At 53.1% G+C, this 19,534-nt stretch overlaps 1 protein-coding gene across 4 annotated transcripts in view; it reads left to right on the forward strand.

The window, feature by feature from the left end:
• The window catches only part of MON1A (MON1 homolog A, secretory trafficking associated), a 413,585-nt gene extending 402,143 nt beyond the window's left edge, over positions 1–11,442 (forward strand). For 3 of the 4 annotated variants that reach the window (XM_073352614.1, XM_073352612.1, XM_073352613.1), the window contains 4 exons: positions 2,668–3,135; positions 4,039–4,798; positions 7,041–7,188; positions 9,010–11,442. In XM_073352614.1, coding sequence (XP_073208715.1) covers positions 2,668–3,135; positions 4,039–4,798; positions 7,041–7,188; positions 9,010–9,150 — 1,517 coding nt within the window. In that variant the 3' untranslated portion in view covers positions 9,151–11,442. Of the gene's footprint in view, positions 1–2,667; positions 3,136–4,038; positions 4,803–7,040; positions 7,189–9,009 lie in introns of those variants that run through there. The other variant, XM_073352615.1, reaches the window with a different exon arrangement.
• The last annotated feature ends 8,092 nt before the right edge of the window (positions 11,443–19,534 follow it).

The following is a 19,534-nucleotide window of genomic DNA, read 5'->3' on the forward strand; positions in this document are numbered from 1 at the left end:
GGAATATATCCACACCAATGAGTTACCATCTAATCCTAAGAGCGACTGAGTTGCAGTGATCTGTCAATTCAAAATCTCTTTCAGGGTGGACTCAAGAGGCAGCCCCTGGGGATCTCTGGCTTCAGGTTAGGCCATGTCTACACTAGCAAGCTTACAGAGGCACAGCTGTCCCAATGCAGCTGTGCTGCTGTAAGAGTGCTTCTTTAGCCGCTCTATGCCGGTGGGAGAGAGCTCTCCTGTTGACATAATAAAACCACCTCCACAAGCGGTGGTAGCTGTGTCAACAGGAAAAGCTCTCCCACTAGCACGGCGCTGTCCACAATGGCGCTTCTGTCGGTGTAACATGTCGTTCAGGGTGTGTTTTGTTCACACCCCTGAGCGACATAAGTTATACTGACAAAAGTGGTCACGTAGATGTAACCCTTCTGCCAGGCCAAGTTGATAGCAGCAAGGGCCGGGTTCAGTACACAGGGGTTCCCTCTCATCAAAGCAAATGCAAAACTGGCTCGAGCCCCCACCCAGTGACCTGGGAAAATCTTACACACCCCCTGGGTGCCTCAAAGAGGCAATACTTCCCCTCTCGCAAGCACAGAGTCTTGGTGTAGCAGAGAATCTTTAATAACATGAGGTAAACGACATCAGCGTTAAATTGGGGAAACACCACAACTAGCGTTCATTAACCAAACCATGAGCAAAGACCCACCCCAGAAAATTAGGCCACATCCTTTCCTTCGAATTCTTGAGTCCCACAACCCAAACGTCTCTTGAGTCCAGCAATCCACAAATCACCCAAAGTTCAAAAAGTCCAGCCCCAGAGTTCAAAAGTTCATCTGCAGAGTGTTGCTCCCCAGTCTGGCTAAAATGTGCCTGTGTGGGGGGAAAGAGGTAAGGGGCACCTTACGTGTCCTGAAGCTGACTGCCCCACAGGGCTCCGCTCCACCACAACCGGCTCCACTCTGCACAGCTTGCCATCTCACAAACACTTCTCTCCGCCATTTCATGAACACATCGCTGTCTCACGATCAGCTCCACCCTGCACAGCTCCCCTCACCATCTCACGAACACTCCACCAGCCTATCCACAAACAGCACCACTGCACTCTAGTTCTTCCAGCTCCCCACTACTTGACACAGTGCTCAGTGATCCCAGCTCATGGTAGGGGGAGCCTTAGTGCTGGTGCACCATAAGGCCAAAGTGAATTCAGCACAGTACCTGTAGCAAGACTCTTAATAGACCCAAAATTAGCTCTGACATTCCCCAGTAGAGAGAGACAGAGGTACAATTGGTGTTTCAGGCCCTCACAAAGGGGCCTACACCACCAGGTACAAATACCTGTCTCAAGCCTCTCTCTCAATTCACAGAGTTTTGGAACCCATGTCCCTTGCCTAGCGAGTGCTACTTAGTTGATGGTGAGTCCCTCCATCATAACAAAAGGCCAAGTACAGTTCCAAGCACAGTTCCCATAATACGGGTAATAACAATTTATTCTTCCCGCCCCAGTAACAGAGACACTGGGGATCCCACAACAGCCAAAGTGACCATTTGGGCAGTTATGGCCTCATTCTAGGTGGGGTGGGTGTGCCTATGCAAATGAGATCAGCCCCTGAAGTTCTTTTCCACAACTTGCAACACCTCACCACCAGATGTCAGGGTGGAGCTCATCCTGACTCTGCTTACATAGACATGGCCTTAAGAGTCTCTGTCCCTTCAGATTTCAAACAGCCAAAAAGATGGAAAACTTTCCTGTGACTTGGTTTTATTTTCTTCATTCAGCTTCCAAGTCCACAGGACAAGCTTCCTTGCAGGTAGCATCTCCAAGGTGCGGATAGGACCGTTAACTAATCCTTTGGATTGAGATGTTTCTTGATGGCCCACCTGATTTTGGAAGGGTGGGGGGACAATTCCTGTGCCTGGGTTCACAAGTTCAGAGCAAACATTTTCAAAGTTATAAAATAAAACTTACCTCTCTTCTTATAGCCTGGGATACAGACATTGCAAGCGAGATTATTGCAGGCAGCAACTTACAAGCATTTCACAGAGTCAAAACACCCAATGTCTTATAAGAATGTAATACCTCTTTTGAGCAAAACTACCATACAGGTGAAGTGGTCTGGTCTTCAGCTATGAGTTTGTCAGTTCTTAGCTAAAGCCTGCAGCCTGGAAAAAAGCTGGTATCTGGCCTGCCAGCATCACCAGGGGTGCAGGGGTTTTGTGTGCGCAGCCCCAGTAGGGCACAGATAGGTCTGGCAGCACCATTCTGTGGCAGCAGTCAGAGGACTGCTAGGCTCTTCGGTCAGCCATGTTGCTTTCTCTTTGCAGGTGCCTGGACAGCCCGATGGCTGAGCCAGCCGGGCCCTGGGTGCAGGCATTAGAGGTGCTGGCTCTGCTTTAGGAGTTGGCCTGCTCTGCTACAGAGATGGGGCTCTGGCACAGGGTGGGGTTCGGAGACTTGGGGCCTCTCTCTAGCAGGGGGATGGGGACACACGAGCCTGACTTTGTTATTGGTCCTGCAGGGCTCAAGTGGGGTTCCCCTCCATTTGTGGTGGTGTCTCCCAGGGTCTGGCTTATTTCTCCCCACCATCCAGCTGACTGTCCTAGCTTGTCTTAGAGCAGCCATCTTGGCACTGGAGAGGAGAGGCTAAAGCTCTCCGGTGTCTTGGTTTCCAGGGGCAGGCCAGGAGGGGGGAATGTTTGTTCACACCCGGTCCTATGAGGACCTGACAAGCCCCGAGGATGGAGACGTTGCGTCCAGGAGCCCTGAGGAAGGGCGAGGGGACCAGGCAGACCAGACCAGCATGGCACATATCAGCAAGGACTTCAGTGAGCTCAGCACACAGCTGACGGGCATGGCATTAGACCTGGAGGAGGAGATGAGGCTGAGCCAGGAGAACGAGATGGATCTTTCGCCACAGACGGCCCGGAGGGACTCAGCACGGTCAGAGAAGGAGGATGAGGACGTGACCATGGAAGCCTGGCGCATGCATCAGAAGCATGTGTTCGTGCTGAGCGAGGCGGGCAAGCCGGTGTATTCCCGCTACGGCTCAGAGGAGGCGCTGTCCAGCACCATGGGAGTGATGATGGCCCTGGTGTCCTTCCTGGAGGCAGAGAAGAATGCCATCAGGTCTATCCATGCAGGTACCATTGCAGGCAGGGGCCACTTGAGGGCACATGCTGCCTCGGGGGGTATTAGCTGGATCTTAGACGTGATGCTCCGCTGACGACCGCTGCACAGAGCGGCTGGAGCACCAGCTTGGACAGGAGCTCACTGCTGTCCTGGGAGCAGGGCAGGCACTGGGCCCAGCCTCCAGCTGCACACACAGCTGCCTGATTTGCAAGTGCATTTACCACAGCTGCATGTGTGAATCCAGTCATCTGCTGTTGGTGAGTGCTTTGAATGTGCGTGCAAATTGGGGGCATTGTGAGATGGTTACAGAGGGAGGCAGATGAGGAGACCAGGGGCCTGTGTGTTGGTGTCTCCCTGGAAAGGGCATACGAAAGCCCGTGGCTCTGACACAGTGCAGGGGAAGTGCTTGGTTTCCCTTCCCTAGCGAGGTCCAGGAGCACTGGGTTGCTGGAGGAGCCTACCCTCAGTGTCCACCTCACTGCAAGGCAGCCATCCTTGCTTCTCAGGCCTGACTGACACTGAAAATGTAGGTTGATTAGCTGCAAAGAGATGGTAGCTAAGTCTTCCATTGGCCTAGATGCGTCTACACCAGGGGTTAGGTCGTCATAGCTATGGTGCTTCCCATAGTTACGACAACCTAACCCCTGGTGTAGATGCAGCTAGGCCAACAGAAGACCTACCCACCAAACTCAGGGAGGTGGTGTTCCTACACCCATCAGTTGGTGTAGGCTGTGCCTGTGCTACGGGGTTGTGCTGGCATAGCTATGACAACGTAGCTCTGACACTGTAGTGCCTGTAGCACAGACATGGCCTCATTTGCTGACCCTCCGGAGCCACGAGAGCTCCCTGGTATTTTCCAGCGGTGTGCTGCCCTGGGCTGATGTGTCCCTCTCTCTTCCTCCTGTGCCGAGCAGATGGCTACAAGGTGGTCTTTGTGCGCCGGAGCCCCCTGGTGCTGGTGGCCATGGCCCGGACGCGGCAGTCGGAGCAGGAGATCGCCCATGAGCTCCTCTACATCTACTACCAGATCCTCAGCCTGGTCACCTGGACCCAGCTCAACCACATCTTCCAGCAGAAGCAGAACTATGACCTGCGCAGGCTGCTGGCGGGCTCTGAGCGCATCACCGACAACTTGCTGGACCTGATGGCTCGGGACCCCAGCTTCCTGATGGGTGCCGCGCGCAGCCTGCCGATGGCAGCAGGGCTCAGAGACACCGTGAGCACCTGCCTCCAGCAGGCCAAGGCCAAAAGCCTGGTGTTCTCCATCCTGCTGTCCAGGAACCAACTAGTGTCTCTGGTGAGGAGAAAGGACCAGTTCCTGCACCCCATTGACCTGCATTTACTCTTCAACCTCATAAGCTCCTCCTCCTCCTTCCGTGAGGGTGAGGCCTGGACTCCCATCTGCCTACCCAAGTTCAACTCCAGTGGCTTCTTCCATGCCCACATCTCATACTTGGAGCAGGACCTGTGTCTGCTCCTGGTCTCCACCGACCGTGAGGACTTCTTCACCATTTCCGACTGCAAGCGCCGCTTCCAGGAGCGCCTGCGGAAGCGTGGCGTGTCCCATGCCTTGCTGGAGGCACTGCGCACCCCCTTCTACAGCGTCTCCCAGGTGGGGATCCCAGACCTACGACACTTCATCTACAAATCCAAGAGCTCAGGGCTCTTCACCAGGTGAGTCGAGGCGGGCATAGTCTCCATCGCCAGACACGGAGCTGAGGGGAGCGCGCACGGCTGGGATGAGTCCCTGGGGCTGCTCTGTGCCCATCAGAGCACAGGGGTAGCTCCCAGCTGTGGCCATGCCAATCAGTGCCAGCCAGGGGTGCTTCCCTGCCTGCCAGATCCTGGGGTGCCCCAGAGCCACCACTTGTGCTTACAGCTGCCCTTATATTAGAGCCACACGCGGCACCTCGTGCACCAAAGGGCAAGTCAGGGATACACGAAGCCCTGGGGTATGTCATTGTGGGGTAGAGTGGATCTCTCTCAGGTGTGCCCTGAGTAGTGGGCTGTGGGGGGCATTCAGTGCAGAGGGGATCCCTGCAGGCCTGGCACAGGGCTCCAGGGTGGCAGCTCCAAGGGGGTGCCCAGCAGCCAGAGTCAGGGAGCTCATGAAGTAGCTTCCCCACCCTGACAGTGATTGGTGCTCGGGAGAAGACACCCACCGCACCAGCCTAGGTGCCTCATGTTCCCACTGCTGCTCCCACCAGTGCAGCTTCCTGCTGCCGGCCAAGGTAGGCCAGGCTCCAGGCAGCTGGTGCCAGTGGGTCTAGACCCTGTCTGCACTAGTGCTCCCAGCACTGCTCCAGCTCGGGGAGCTGCGTCACTGGTGGCATGATGGGAGGGGGAACACCCAGCCAGGCTGCAGTGTATGACTCCAACTGCAGCCGCCTTCCTAATGGATTGCTCTGGAGGGCTCACTTACACCCATCCCCCAGACCCGTGCTGGGCCCAGAGTGCTCCTTGGATAGCAGCCTGGACTGTCCCTCATTGGGGGTGGCACTGATTCTCAGGGACCTCTGTTTCTGGTCTAGGAACAGCTGCCAGGCTTCCAGGGCAGTGCCATTTGGAAGGTCCCCTTGTGTGTGGCTTGAAGACTGGTGTGGACTGGGGGGGCATAGAGAGGCCTCCATGGCAAATCCTGGCAAAAAGCAAACACTGGGAAGAGCTCCACTGCAGTGATCGAGCAAGGCCTGTGTGTTCATTTGCATCTTACATTACCCAGACCTCTTTGCACCAGAGACAGGGAGTGGTGAAGGACATGCTCTTCCTCACTTTGCAGGCTAGCTGCTCTTCATAACTCCTCATGCTGGGTCCTTCATTGGGTCCAAGCGTTTCCTTGAGAGGAGCTGGCAGTGACAGGCAGGTGCCAGCTAGTGTGCAATTTCCATCAGAGTCACCTGCAAGGAGCTGGCAGACACAGGTGGGTGCTGAGATCTTGGAGTCATTGTGGATAGTTCTCTGAAATCATCCACTCAATGTGCAGTGGTAGTCAAAAAAGTGAACAGAATGTTAGGAAATATCAAGAAAGGGATAGATAATAAGAGAGAAAATATCATATTGCCTCAGTATAAATCCATGGTATGCCCACACCTTGAATACTGCATGCAGATGTGGTTGCCCCATCTCAAAAAGGTATATTGGAGTTGGAAAAGGTTCAGAAAAGGGCAACAAAAATGATTAGGGGTATGGAACGGCTTCTATATGAGGAGAGATTAATAAGACTGGGACTTTTCAGCTTGGAAAAGAGGCAACTAAGGCGGGATATGATAGAAGTCTATGAAATCATGAGTGGAACAGAGAAAGTAAATAAGGAAGTGTTATTTACTCCTTCTTATAATACAAGAACAAGGGGCCACCAAATGAAATTAATAGGTTGCAGGTTTAAAACAAACACAAGAAAGTATTTTTTCATGCAACGCACTGTCAACCTCTGGAACTCCTTGCCAGAGGGTGTTGTGAAGGCCAGTACTATAACGGGGTTCAAAAGGGAGCTGGATAGATTCATAGAAGATAGGTCCATCAATGGCTATTAGCCAGGATGGGCAGGAATGGTGTCCCTAGCCTCTGTTTGCCAGAAGCTGGGATTGGGTGACAGGGCATGGATCACTTGATGATAACCTGTCTGTTCATTCCCTTTGGGGCACCTGCCATTGGCCACTGTCAGAGGACAGGATACTGGGCTTGATGGACCTTTGGTCTGACCCACTATGACCGTTCTTATGCTGGCTACTGGTGATCTCCATCACTGTGCAAGGTGTGTGGGTGGTCTGCACATGCTTCCCACTGGGCTCAGTAGCTTTCTGTGACCCAAGGGGGTGCCCAGAGGACAAGAAGTTCCATTGCTCTGTTGTGTGGAGCTTACCCTGGTCAGGTTAATGTTCTGGGGGGTTAATCAAAGGGCAATTTGTTTTTCCAGCCCTGAGATTGAGGCTCCCTATGTCAGCGAGGAGGAGAAGCAGAGGCTGCTGGAGCTATACCAGTACCTGCACAGCCGTGCCCACAACTCCTCCCGCCCTCTGAAAAACATCTACTTCACAGGACCCAGCGAAAATCTCCTGGCTTGGGTAAGAACCACTCATCCTTCCATCAGCTGCCCCACATCTAGAGAGGTCGTAATGGACCAGCCAAGCCTCTGTCATTTGAGCTAAAGGACTAGTGCTGTCAGTGGTAGTAGACTTTTCTCCTCTTATTAGGACCAGCCACTAGAGGGGGCAAAGACCAATATGCCATAATGGGGGTAACAAGCTGAGATAGGAGAGCTAGAGTACACTGAAGTGATCTGGTTAGCGTGTATGTTCAACTGTCCTCTGCATGGAATTTCCTCTGCATGGAACCTGGATACCAACACACTGTTAGGATAAGTGCCTGGGAAATACCTGGGGAGAGAGAGAAAATAAGAACTGCTCAGGTGTGTCATAAGCCCTATATTGTTTGCTGCTCAGGGGAATCTCCTTTAGTTCAAGTGGCAGAGTCCTGGGCTTTTGGCATAGGCAGGCTGATCTGAGTTCCAGCCCTGCCCCATCACAGAGTTCCAAATGGCCATGGTTTTGCAACACAGTGACAACCATGATGTACCAGGTAACCAGGGGTTTCATAGATGATTCCATCTAGTCTGCCCCCCTCTGTAGAAACTGCCCCCCAATTATCCCTGTTTGAACTAGGGCAAATATTATAGAAAAACATCCCATCTGGATTTAAAAATGGTCAGTGATGGAGAACCCACCACAACCCTGGGTAAGTGGTTCCCACGGTTAATTCTCCTCACTGTTAATGTACACCTTATTTCCAGTCTAGATTTGCCTACCTTCAAGTTCCGCTCACTGGGCTGTGTTAGACCTGCTGGCCTGAAGAGCCCATTGTTAAATATCTGTCCCCCTTTTAGGTACTTACAGACTGTGATCAAGTCACCCCCTCACCCTTTTGTTATTAAGCTAAATTGATTGAGCTCCTTGTGTGTCTCACTATAAGGCAGGTTCTCCAATCCTTTAATCAGCCTCCTGGCTCTTCTCCGAACTCGCTCCAATTTGTCAACGTTCTTCTTTGCTGCCGTACTCTTTTGTTGCTCTTCTGAGAGGCCATCTCTAGCGTGCATCCTCACACAACAGCTGTGTGACCTTTAGGTTGTAGCACAATGATGCTGTGGGACCCCATGGTGATACAATGTGAATACATGGCAGGAGACTTCTAGTGTTGTTCTGCAAGCCTGGGATTGCCCCCTGCTCTGGCTTTTGTGGGAGAGCCCTAGCCTTGTCGGGGTCCTTGATGTGCCAGGATGCACCTATTGCAGCATGTACCCATTGCAGCATGCAATGCTCCATACTGAGCTGAGATAGTTTCCAATATGCAGTGCAGCAAGGCCTTTCCACAGGCCTCATCTCCATGTTAGAGGTGAGGGCTGCTGCGTTCTAGGAAAAGTAGCTGCTAGTATATGGCATGAGTGGGCATAACTTGAGCATCTGCCTGGGATGGAAAGGTTAAATCCATCGGTTTTTAGTACAAATCCAGGGAGCTCCTGGGGGGAAGGGATGGCCCTTACAGGGTTTAAACTTTCATAAGTAGAATGGACAATGATGATTATGGAAACGTGCCAACAACCTTTGCTCCCCAGTTAGGAGGTAGAAAGCCCTGTCCACTTGCAGTCTCTAATGTACATATCTTCATTACCCACCCATGCAGCAGTGCTGCCCTTCCCATTGCTCAGATGGGGAAACAGGCCAGAGAGACTACATGATCTGGGCCGAGGTCTGTAACAGGGCAAGGAATTGAACCCCCATCTCCTAAGTTAGTGACCTCATCGCTTGGCCATCCTCCGGACCCTTCCTGGCATCTGGAGGTAGGCTCTGTGCCCAGGCACTGACTGGGATTCGCTCTCATCCCTTCCGTAGGTGACCAGTGCCTTCGAGCTCTACGTGTGCTACAGCCCCCTGGGGACCAAGGCAGCCGCTGTCAGCGCCGTCAACAAGCTCATGAAGTGGATCCGCAGGGAAGAGGACCGACTCTTCATCCTGACACCACAGACCTACTGATGGGTGCTGTGCCGTGCCAGCCATGCCCAGAGCATTCCCAGCTCTGATCAGGACACCCTCCAGGGCAAGCCCCGCTCTCCTGGTGTGCGTGGGGGATGGCGGGAAAGGGAGACCCTTGGGAAGCAGAGCCCTCTGCCCCCAAACGCAGGGAAAGCACATTAATGGGGTTGTTAAATAGCAGATTTTAGAGACCCTAAAGCTTCCCGAGTTCCCCTGTGCTGTGACCAGGACCCAATGGAGACCCCTGCTACTGAGGGGCCACCCCACCTGGACACGCATTCCCCACTACAGCCTCCAGCCAGTGCTTTTACCTTACCTGCCACTTCTCAGCCTCTCCACCCTGTCCTGCTTCCCTCCCCTGTAGCGACACTCATCTTCATTCCTGGGTTATATCCTTCAGTCTCGGGTGGAAGGGATCTACCCGTTGCTAGCTGCCTCCATGGTGGGCAGGGGAGGGGTGGGCGCTCAGTCTGCACTGGGCTCCTAGGACCCCTGGTTCTTCCTGCAGCACCTTTCCTCTTTTCTCCATCATTAGACTATTCCCAGAGTGCTGAGGTGGCATCTCCACTGCTCCACCCCCACCCCCCTACCCCTGGGGTCCAGGTCTCTGAGCCAGGGGTCACTGCCTGGGAGCCACAGAACCTCTTGGCTCCAACTCCACCCTAGCCATCTGCCAGGCCCGGGCATTCGGCCTGGCTCCCCAAGGGACAGGTTCTCAGGGGCGTTGGTGGGCGGGGCACATAGGGCGACTTGCCATGAGCAGGAAGGGCCCCTTGGTGTGGTCCCTCTCCCTGCTGCCTTCCAGCTTTCCCCTGCTCCTTGCATCTCCACACCAGCGTCTCCCAGCCAGACCAGTCTGGCAGCATTGGGGGGCTAGAGGCAGGGACCCGGACAGGAAGAACAGACCCTCTGGGCTCCAAAGTGAGGAGGCCTCCATGTTGCCTTGTGTTGGTGGGGTCACCCTGGGGAGGCCAGGGTGGCTGGGTCTCCAAGCCCAGAAGGATTCACCCCCAGGTCTCCGTTAGTCAGTGCCGGCCTCTCCCGCCCCCAGGTATTCCCTGGATCTTGCCCAAGCCCAGATCGCGGGCAGTTTGCCTGTCCCTGTGGCTGGGTTTTCGGAGTCAGCTCAGCAGCTGATCCGTGTTCATGGCCACAGCGCACCAGATCCTGGGATGGGGCTGGAGGAGGAAACCAACATCACTGAATAAAGGCTGCAGAGAAACAACAGTGGTTTTATTGCAGGGAGATAGCCATGTGGTGGCAGCAGAGGATAAGAGCGGGGAAGGGCTGGGGCCAGAGTCTGAGGTTAAAGTCAGTTTCCGTTGTGAGCCCCATTGGGACCCCTGTTCACTGTCTCTGAAAAGCCAAACGATCTTCATTGTAGCCCAAACTGTCTCTGGTGTACCCTGAACGTGCTCGGCACAGCTGGATGTCCTGCTGTTCTTCGGTGCTTTACAATGATTATCAGTTGTTCTTATTTTCAGGAATTTGCAATACTACAGCCCAGAACAAATGTCCCATGTGGGGTTAATAAAGTGGGTGCCATGGCCCAGCAGGGGCAGGGGCCTTCAGCAGCCCTGCAATGTGCCACTGACCCAAGCAGACTTTGGAATTGCACCCGGATGGTGCCAGTGGTGGGCCCAGGCCAAGCCAGCACCATGTGCTTGTCCACGGCCACACCTTGCTCCTGGGCCCTGCCTCAGCACAGATAAGAGGAATAAGCTATAGCGATACGAGGCACCTTGATCTTATCCTCTCGGTGTAGCTGCAGTGGTAAGATCTCACCCCCCTGAACTGCCAGTGACCCTGGGCCAAGAGGAGAGGATAGAGCAGCCCTGGCTGTCCTCTCGGCCTGCTAGGAGATGTGTCCCTGGGGAACAAGGAGTGTGACTAGCAGGTGGCCATCACTGATCTGTCCCAAGAGACCACAGGGCGGGGGAAATCAGGCCCCCAGCTCCAAGGGTGGAAAAGGAGGATTTGTCTAAGGCTTGGAGGTTCTTTCCTTCACTTGTTCACTGTGGGCCCATGCGTGTGAAAGGCATTTTGGGAACACAGGGAGCTCTCCATAAGCACCGTACAGGGCTGGGGAGACCATTGGGAGCAGCTGGTGCCTGCTGCCCAGTGGGGAAATCTGGACTCCAGGATCTGCACAGTGCAACTATAAACCACATCCTCCCTGACAGATTTCACAACCCTGCCAGTCATTGCTTCATCTGCCCTGAACCTTGGCCTACAAAGCTCAGCAGTAAAGGGCACCCATTCCATGCAAACCTGGGCCCCCCTTCACCGCAACAAGCATGGTGAGTCTCTAGGGGGCTGAGTTCTGGGGTGTCAGTGACCTGGTTTGAGAAGGGCAGCCTTCCTTCTGCTTTTTCAGGCTCTGTTGCTATCTTGGGTACCTGGCCCCCATGACCAGCGTATCTGAGCCCCTCAATCCAGAAGAGACTTATCCTCATGCCCCACCCTCCCATGCACAAGAGCTGTACTCGGGTAGCAGCCTCAGCCATGGGAGGCCCGTGGTGAACTTCCTGGGCTGTCACAGGCCTCTGGTGTGACCCTGGGCAAGTCACTTAGCCTCTGTGCAGTGGGGATGCTAGTCCTGTCCTGCCTCATGGCGGTGCAAGGGAAATGCACAACAATTATGCCACGTGTTGAGAGCCACTGATGCTCTCTACGAGGTATAATTATTGTTTTACAGACGGGAACAGAGGCACAGCAACCAACCAAAGCTCACTCAGGGAGCGAACCAAAGCTGGGAACTGAATCCTGGTCATCTGGCTCTCAAGGTAAGGCCTAGCCACGGGGCCAGCCTTCCTCTCCATGCTCAACCTCTACAGTCCAATTCCTGAACCTCTGACACCTTCCCCTTCCTTCCGCTGTGCATGACGCACTACCAGGCCTGGGTCCAGCACAGCGACTCTCTTTCGGGGAGTAGTCCCACTGGAGAATAGGGCGAGGGCTGCTCCCATGCATGTGGGTCTGCAGGGCTGGGCCCTTTGCAGAGAAGGGTAGCAGCTCTCAAATGCCGACAGTGTTACTGCTCCAGTGCGTCGATGCACTCAGCATCCTAAGAGTGGTGGTGTCTCAGAAGCAGCCAGCAGGGGATGGATGAGGCCAGCAGGAGGGGACGGCTGGCAGCGAGAAGGGCAGTGTGAAGACCAGGCTGTGGATGGGGTTCATTGCCCTGGGTCAGAGAGGCTGGCCCTGCAGGAGGACCCCTGGGGAAGAAGACTCAGTGATGCGATCCAGAGCAGATGAAGGACTCGGGGAGGTGGATGGAGCCAGTGGAACAGGCATGCTGGGGGTTACAACATGGCAGTGCCAGGCAGAGCCTTCAGGAAGAGGATGAGGTGCGTGGGCTCACTGGGCGAAGGCTGGAGGCCGGTGGGTGGATCTGAGCAGGGAGCAGACAGGACCCCCATGGTGGGCCAAGGGAGGAGAGTTTGGCTGCAGTGGGCAGAATAGGCTGGACAGGGGAGGGGAGGAAAAGAAGGCTGCAGGCTTCAGGCGAGGCATGAGGCGCCCAGGGTGGGAGAGAGCTGATCCCAAGGGGACGGGGAAGAACAATGGGGTTTGGCAGCAGCCAGGCCAAGTTTGGGGAACAGGGAGGTTGAGGGGCCCCAGTTTTGCTGCGTTTAACCTGGGGAAGCTGTGAGACCTCCCTGAGGAAATAAGAGGTGTGCGGGGAGGGGAGCCCTGGCAGAGGCAGATCTGAGTCAAGGGCACCGAGAGAGCAGCAGCAGCACCCTGGGGGCAGACACACTTGTCTGGGGTGGGGGCAGGTTTAGAACAGGGGAGCAAGCGCCAGCAGCTCTTGGGGAAGGAGGAGCCCGCTGGAAGAGGGTCTGAGAGATACAGGGAGGACGGGAAATAGGAGAGGGCAAAAGCATGGGGAGGGGCAGGGGGGGCAGGAGAAGGGAATCTTGAGGGGGGAGGGATAATCCCGAGGCCCAGGACAGAAGAGGAATGAAGGGCAAGCATGTGGCGAGGAGACCCCTTGGCTCAGCGAGGGGGGCTAGTTACTCCGGGGAGGGCTTGTGGCACCTTAATCATAGAATCATAGAATCATAGAATATCAGGGTTGGAAGAGACCCCTGAAGGTCATCTAGTCCAACCCCCTGCTCGAAGCAGGACCAATTCCCAGTTAAATCATTCCAGCCAGGGCTTTGTCAAGCCTGACCTTAAAAACCTCTAAGGAAGGAGATTCTACCACCTCCCTAGGTAACGCATTCCAGTGTTTCACCACCCTCTTAGTGAAAAAGTTTTTCCTAATATCCAATCTAAACCTCCCCCACTGCAACTTGAGACCATTACTCCTCGTTCTGTCATCTGCTACCATTGAGAACAGTCTAGAGCCATCCTCTTTGGAACCCCCTTTCAGGTAGTTGAAAGCAGCTATCAAATCCCACCTCATTCTTCTCTTCCGCAGGCTAAACAATCCCAGCTCCCTCAGCCTCTCCTCATAAGTCATGTGTTCTAGACCCCTAATCATTTTTGTTGCCCTTCGCTGGACTCTCTCCAATTTATCCACATCCTTCTTGTAGTGTGGGGCCCAAAACTGGACACAGTACTCCAGATGAGGCCTCACCAATGTCGAATAGAGGGGAACGATCACGTCCCTCGATCTGCTCGCTATGCCCCTACTTATACATCCCAAAATGCCATTGGCCTTCTTGGCAACAAGGGCACACTGCTGACTCATATCCAGCTTCTCGTCCACTGTCACCCCTAGGTCCTTTTCCGCAGAACTGCTGCCTAGCCATTCAGTCCCTAGTCTGTAGCGGTGCATTGGATTCTTCCATCCTAAGTGCAGGACCCTGCACTTACCTTGTTGAACCTCATCAGATTTCTTTTGGCCCAATCCTCCAATTTGTCTAGGTCCTTCTGTATCCTATCCCTCCCCTCCAGCGTATCTACCACTCCTCCCAGTTTAGTATCATCCGCAAATTTGCTGAGAGTGCAATCCACACCATCCTCCAGATCATTTATGAAGATATTGAACAAAACCGGCCCCAGGACCGACCCTTGGGGCACTCCACTTGATACCGGCTGCCAACTAGACATGGAGCCATTGATCACTACCCGTTGAGCCTGACAATCTAGCCAGCTTTCTACCCACCTTATAGTGCATTCATCCAGCCCATACTTCCTTAACTTGCTGACAAGAATACTGTGGGAGATGGTGTCAAAAGCTTTGCTAAAGTCAAGAAACAATACATCCACTGCTTTCCCTTCATCCACAGAACCAGTAATCTCATCATAAAAGGCGATTAGATTAGTCAGGCATGATCTTCCCTTGGTGAATCCATGCTGGCTGTTCCTGATCACTTTCCTCTCATGCAAGTGCTTCAGGATTGATTCTTTGAGGACCTGCTCCATGATTTTTCCAGGGACTGAGGTGAGGCTGACTGGCCTGTAGTTCCCAGGATCCTCCTTCTTCCCTTTTTTAAAGATTGGCACTACATTAGCCTTTTTCCAGTCATCCGGGACTTCCCCGGTTCGCCACGAGTTTTCAAAGATAATGGCCAATGGCTCTGCAGTCACAGCCGCCAATTCCTTCAGCACTCTCGGATGCAACTCGTCCGGCCCCATGGACTTGTGCACGTCCAGCTTTTCTAAATAGTCCCTAACCACCTCTATCTCCACAGAGGGCTGGCCATCTCTTCCCCATTTTGTGATGCCCAGCGCAGCAGTCTGGGAGCTGACCTTGTTAGTGAAGACAGAGGCAAAAAAAGCATTGAGTACATTAGCTTTTTCCACATCCTCTGTCACTAGGTTGCCTCCCTCATTCAGTAAGGGGCCCACACTTTCCTTGGCTTTCTTCTTGTTGCCAACATACCTGAAGAAACCCTTCTTGTTACTCTTGACATCTCTCGCTAGCTGCAGCTCCAGGTGCGATTTGGCCCTCCTGATATCATTCCTACATGCCCGAGCAATATTTTTATACTCTTCCCTGGTCATATGTCCAACCTTACACTTCTTGTAAGCTTCTTTTTTATGTTTAAGATCCGCTAGGATTTCACCATTAAGCCAAGCTGGTCGCCTGCCATATTTACTATTCTTTCGACTCATCGGGATGGTTTGTCCCTGTAACCTCAACAGGGATTCCTTGAAATACAGCCAGCTCTCCTGGACTCCTTTCCCCTTCAAGTTAGTCCCCCAGGGGATCCTGGCCATCCATTCCCTGAGGGAGTCGAAGTCTGCCTTCCTGAAGTCCAGGGTCCGTATCCTGCTGCTCTCCTTTCTTCCCTGCGTCAGGATCCTGAACTCAACCAACTCATGGTCACTGCCTCCCAGATTCCCATTCACTTTTGCTTCCCCCTCTAATTCTACCCGGTTTGTGAGCAGCAGGTCAAGAAAAGCGCCCCCCCTAGTTGGCTCCTCTAGCACTTGCGCCAGGAAATTGTCCCCTACGCTTTCCAAAAACTTCCTGGATTGTCTATGCACCGCTTTATTGCTCTCCCAGCAGATATCAGGAAAATTAAAGTCACCCATGAGAATCAGGGCATGTGATCTAGTAGCTTCCGTGAGCTGCCGGAAGAAAGCCTCATCTACCTCATCCCCCTGGTCCGGTGGTCTATAGCAGACTCCCACCACTACATCACTCTTAGAGACTAACAAATTTATTTGAGTAAAAAGAAAAGGAGTACTTGTGGCACCTTAGAGACTAACCAACCTACTTGAGCACAAGCTTTCGTGAGCCACAGCTCACCTCATCAGACGCATACTGTGGAAACAGTTTCCACAGTATGCGTCCGATGAGGTGGGTTAGTCGCTAAGGTGCCACAAGTACTCCTTTTCTTTTTGCGAATACAGACTAACACGGCTGTTACTCTGAAATTTATTTGAGTATAAGCTTTTGTGAGCTACAGCTCACTTCATCGGATGCATTCAGTGGAAAATACAGTGGGGAGATTTATATACATGAACAATGAAACAATGCGTGTTACCATACACACTGTAAGGAGAGTGATCACCTAAGGTGAGCTATTACCAGCAGGATAGCGGGGGGGAAGAGGGGGGAGATGGCGGTGGGGGGAACCTTTTGTAGTGATAATCAAGGTGGGCCATTTCCAGCAGTTGACAAGAACATCTGAGGAACAGTGGGGGGTGGGGGTGGGGGAATAAACATGGGGAAATAGTTTTACTTTGTGTAATGACCCATCCACTCCCAGTCTCTATTCAAGCCTAAGTTAATTGTATCCAGTTTGCAGGGGCCGGGGAGGGCACGAGTACCCACTGGCGCTGACAAGAGTTGGCACCTGTGCATATAGCAATACAAATGGCAAAAACCCCGTTGAAGCTTGGGGCACCTCTCTGCTGGGAGTAGTTGGTCCCAGTGTCAGGGATCCTGGGCAATGAACTACTTGAAAATCCCCTTGAGTGTCTGATTGACTCTTTCCCTTAGGCCATCTGTTGTGGGGGTGGTACACGGATGTGCATCAGGGTTTGATTTCTAATAGTTCCCATACCTCTCTCATCAGTCGGGATGTGAAATTTGTCCCCTGGTCTGTTAGGACTTCTTTGGGAAACCTGACCCTCGCAAGGATTTTCAGTAACTCATTGGCTATTATCTTAGCATTCGTAGACCGTAGTGGTATAGCTTCTGGGTAACCAGTGACATAATCCTTGATGACAAGTATATGCTGGTGTCCCGAGGTGTTCTTCTCTAGGGGGCCTATAAAGTCAATCCTTATCCTTTCAATGGGGGCATCCACCAAGGGGAGAGGCAATAGTGGGGCTTGCAGGCTTTCCTTAGGTGCTGTCAATTGACCTCTGGGACATGAGGTGCATAAATCCTTAACCTCCTTAAAGATTCCTGGCCAAAAATATTGGGCCAGGAGCCTTGATTGTGTCTTGTTTTTCCCCAGTTGTCCCCCACACATGGTTGTGTGGGCCAAACACACTAACCCACAGCAGTATATGCGTCGTACTAGCAGTTGCTTCCTTATCTCTTGTATCTGCTTGTCTTGGTCAATGCGATATAACCAGTGTGCCCTCAGGGCAAAATGTGGGTACTGCCGGGCCTTTAGGGGATCCATGTCTTCGTCATCTGTTGTGACTACTTGTTCGAAGGCTTGACTCAAGGTCTCATAATTTCTTTGTTGCACGTGGAAATCAGAAAACCTAGTTAGATTCTCCAGGTTAGATTCTTGCAGAAGGGGTGATGTATTGCGGCCCATGGATGTTTCTTCTCCAGGCTCATCTGCCTTGCAGGCATCAGTTCCAGCATTTGTGGCCTCCATTACACCTATGGAAGAGACTGCCTCTCTCACTTCCCTTTGCTCTCTCCTCACTATCCATTTCTCTGTCTGAGATTTTCTTTCCTTGGGTCAGGAGGTCAGGATCCTTAAAAGGGAACAAGACCCCCCCAGCACCTCCTCTGGGGTGTCTTCTTTGGGTCCTGGTGCTAGGGGAAGCTTCTGTAAGAGCTTGGAGAACTACAGCCAGTCCTAGCCTAATATCTCTGAGTAGCGGAGGTCTGTAGATACACATTCTCTCGTCTGACCTTGGTGCCCATCAACAGTTAGTCTTATTGTTGTGATGAGGTACTGTAATATATCTCCATGGATACATCTGATTGGGATTTTCCCCTTCTTGAGTTTCCTTGCCACCTTGGCTATTCATTCCCAGATACATGTTTGATCACACATTGAGTCTACGAGGGCCTGTGTCTTTTCACCCTCCACTTCAACTGGGATTGTGAGTTTCCTCGGGCTTTTTCTTCATGCCCTAGTCTCTCTGGTCCAGATCACTCCAAAGTTATACTCCATGTAGTGGCAGTCGCAGAATCTGTGCCCCTGCTGTCTGCAGGAGTAATAGATCATTACATCTGTCCCTTGTCTTCTGGCAGCTGTATTACCTTCTTTCTGAGTTGCAGCGAGCCAGTTCCTGTATAGATATGAGATGAGGAGTTGGTAGGGGAGTTAAAGGCATGGGCCTATTGTTGTGGGGAAATCTGACCCATGGACCTTGAGGTATTTTTCTTCCCCTTAAGCTGCCAGTCAGTTGGATAGCAGTCTACGTCTTCCTGGAGTTCACCCAAGAGGGACCACCACTTTTGGGTCCCTGGCTCATTTCCTTCTGTGGTATATCGGGAGCCATCGTTCCCTCCAAGAGGGAGGAGGCCTCAGCTAGGGTTAGCGGCAGGTGTCTGCAAACCCAGTCTCGACCAGTGAGCAGAAGAATCAGTATGAACTGTTCTAGGACTATGAGCTCGGCTACTTGGGGCCCCATTCGAGTTTCTGGTTTTAACAATCACCATTAGGAGTCCTTCCGCCTCTGGGCAACTGCCCGGAGCCATGCCTTATGGGGGGAAGAGGTGGTAGCACTGATGGTGAGAATGCTGACAGTAGGCCTCTTCATCTAGGCCTAACCTATCCAATATGGCTGCCTTCACTTGCTCATAGTCTTGGGGTGCTGTGTCATCCTGACCTCGATACGCTGCCTGGGCTTCCCCCATGAGGAGTGGGGTGAGCCGGATTGCCCACTGGGCTGGGGGCTAGTTCGGTGCCGTGGTTATCCTCTCAAAGGTAATCAGGAATGCTCTGGGATCATCATCTGCTGTCATCGTGGGGAGCTTCGGGCCCGGAGTGATCCCTGGATTGGGGGGAATGTGTTTCCCACAGAAGCGGGATGCTGGGGGGTAGCAGCTGATACTAGCAGCCACTCGTTTTAACAGCTGTTGCTGGTGAGCTGCCATCTGTTCAATCAGCTGTTATTGGGCTGTGGAGTCTGCCAGCTATAGCAGGAGCTGAGTCATCTCCATAGTTCTCAGGTGTAGGTAGAAGGGGGAAAAAAGAAGAGGAGGTTCTGTTTTGTTTATGGCTTCCCATCTCTGCAGGGAGGGGCCTCTGCACACAGACCCCACTTCTGGTACCACACTGTCTCCAAGTCGCAGCTGCCCTCGCCGGGACCCCCTTAGATTGCCCCTGGTCAGGGCAATTCTTTGACTCTTCACTTTCCTGAGTCCAGAAGTGTGCCTCACTCTCTGAGTTGTTCTCGGGGAAGCAGCCAGGAGCAGGGGTGCTGCCCTTCTGCTGTCCCGGGTCCTTCTGCCTCCCCTTCCATCTCTGCACTCTCCCCTTTGTAGCAGGTTTTGTTTCCTTCAATGGGCGCAGCTGGGTGCCCGCCTCCATGACTTGCAGCTCAGGCAGCTGTGCGTGGGTGTGGCTGGGCTGCTTGCCCGCAGACAGGAGAGACTCCCCTCCCCCTCCTGCCTAAGCTCAGTATGTGGTCTATAGACCCCATTACATAGCCACTGAAAGTCATTCTGCAAACGGCAGGGGGCGAAAAACCTCTGCATGCCCCTAGCCACAGACATTCAGATCCAACCACCAGATTTGTGGCCCATCCAGCCCTCACGGTCCTTGCTGCTTCCCCA

The sequence above is a fragment of the Lepidochelys kempii genome, chromosome 7 (assembly GCF_965140265.1).
Source record: "Lepidochelys kempii isolate rLepKem1 chromosome 7, rLepKem1.hap2, whole genome shotgun sequence".
NCBI classification, from domain to species: Eukaryota; Metazoa; Chordata; order Testudines; family Cheloniidae; genus Lepidochelys; species Lepidochelys kempii.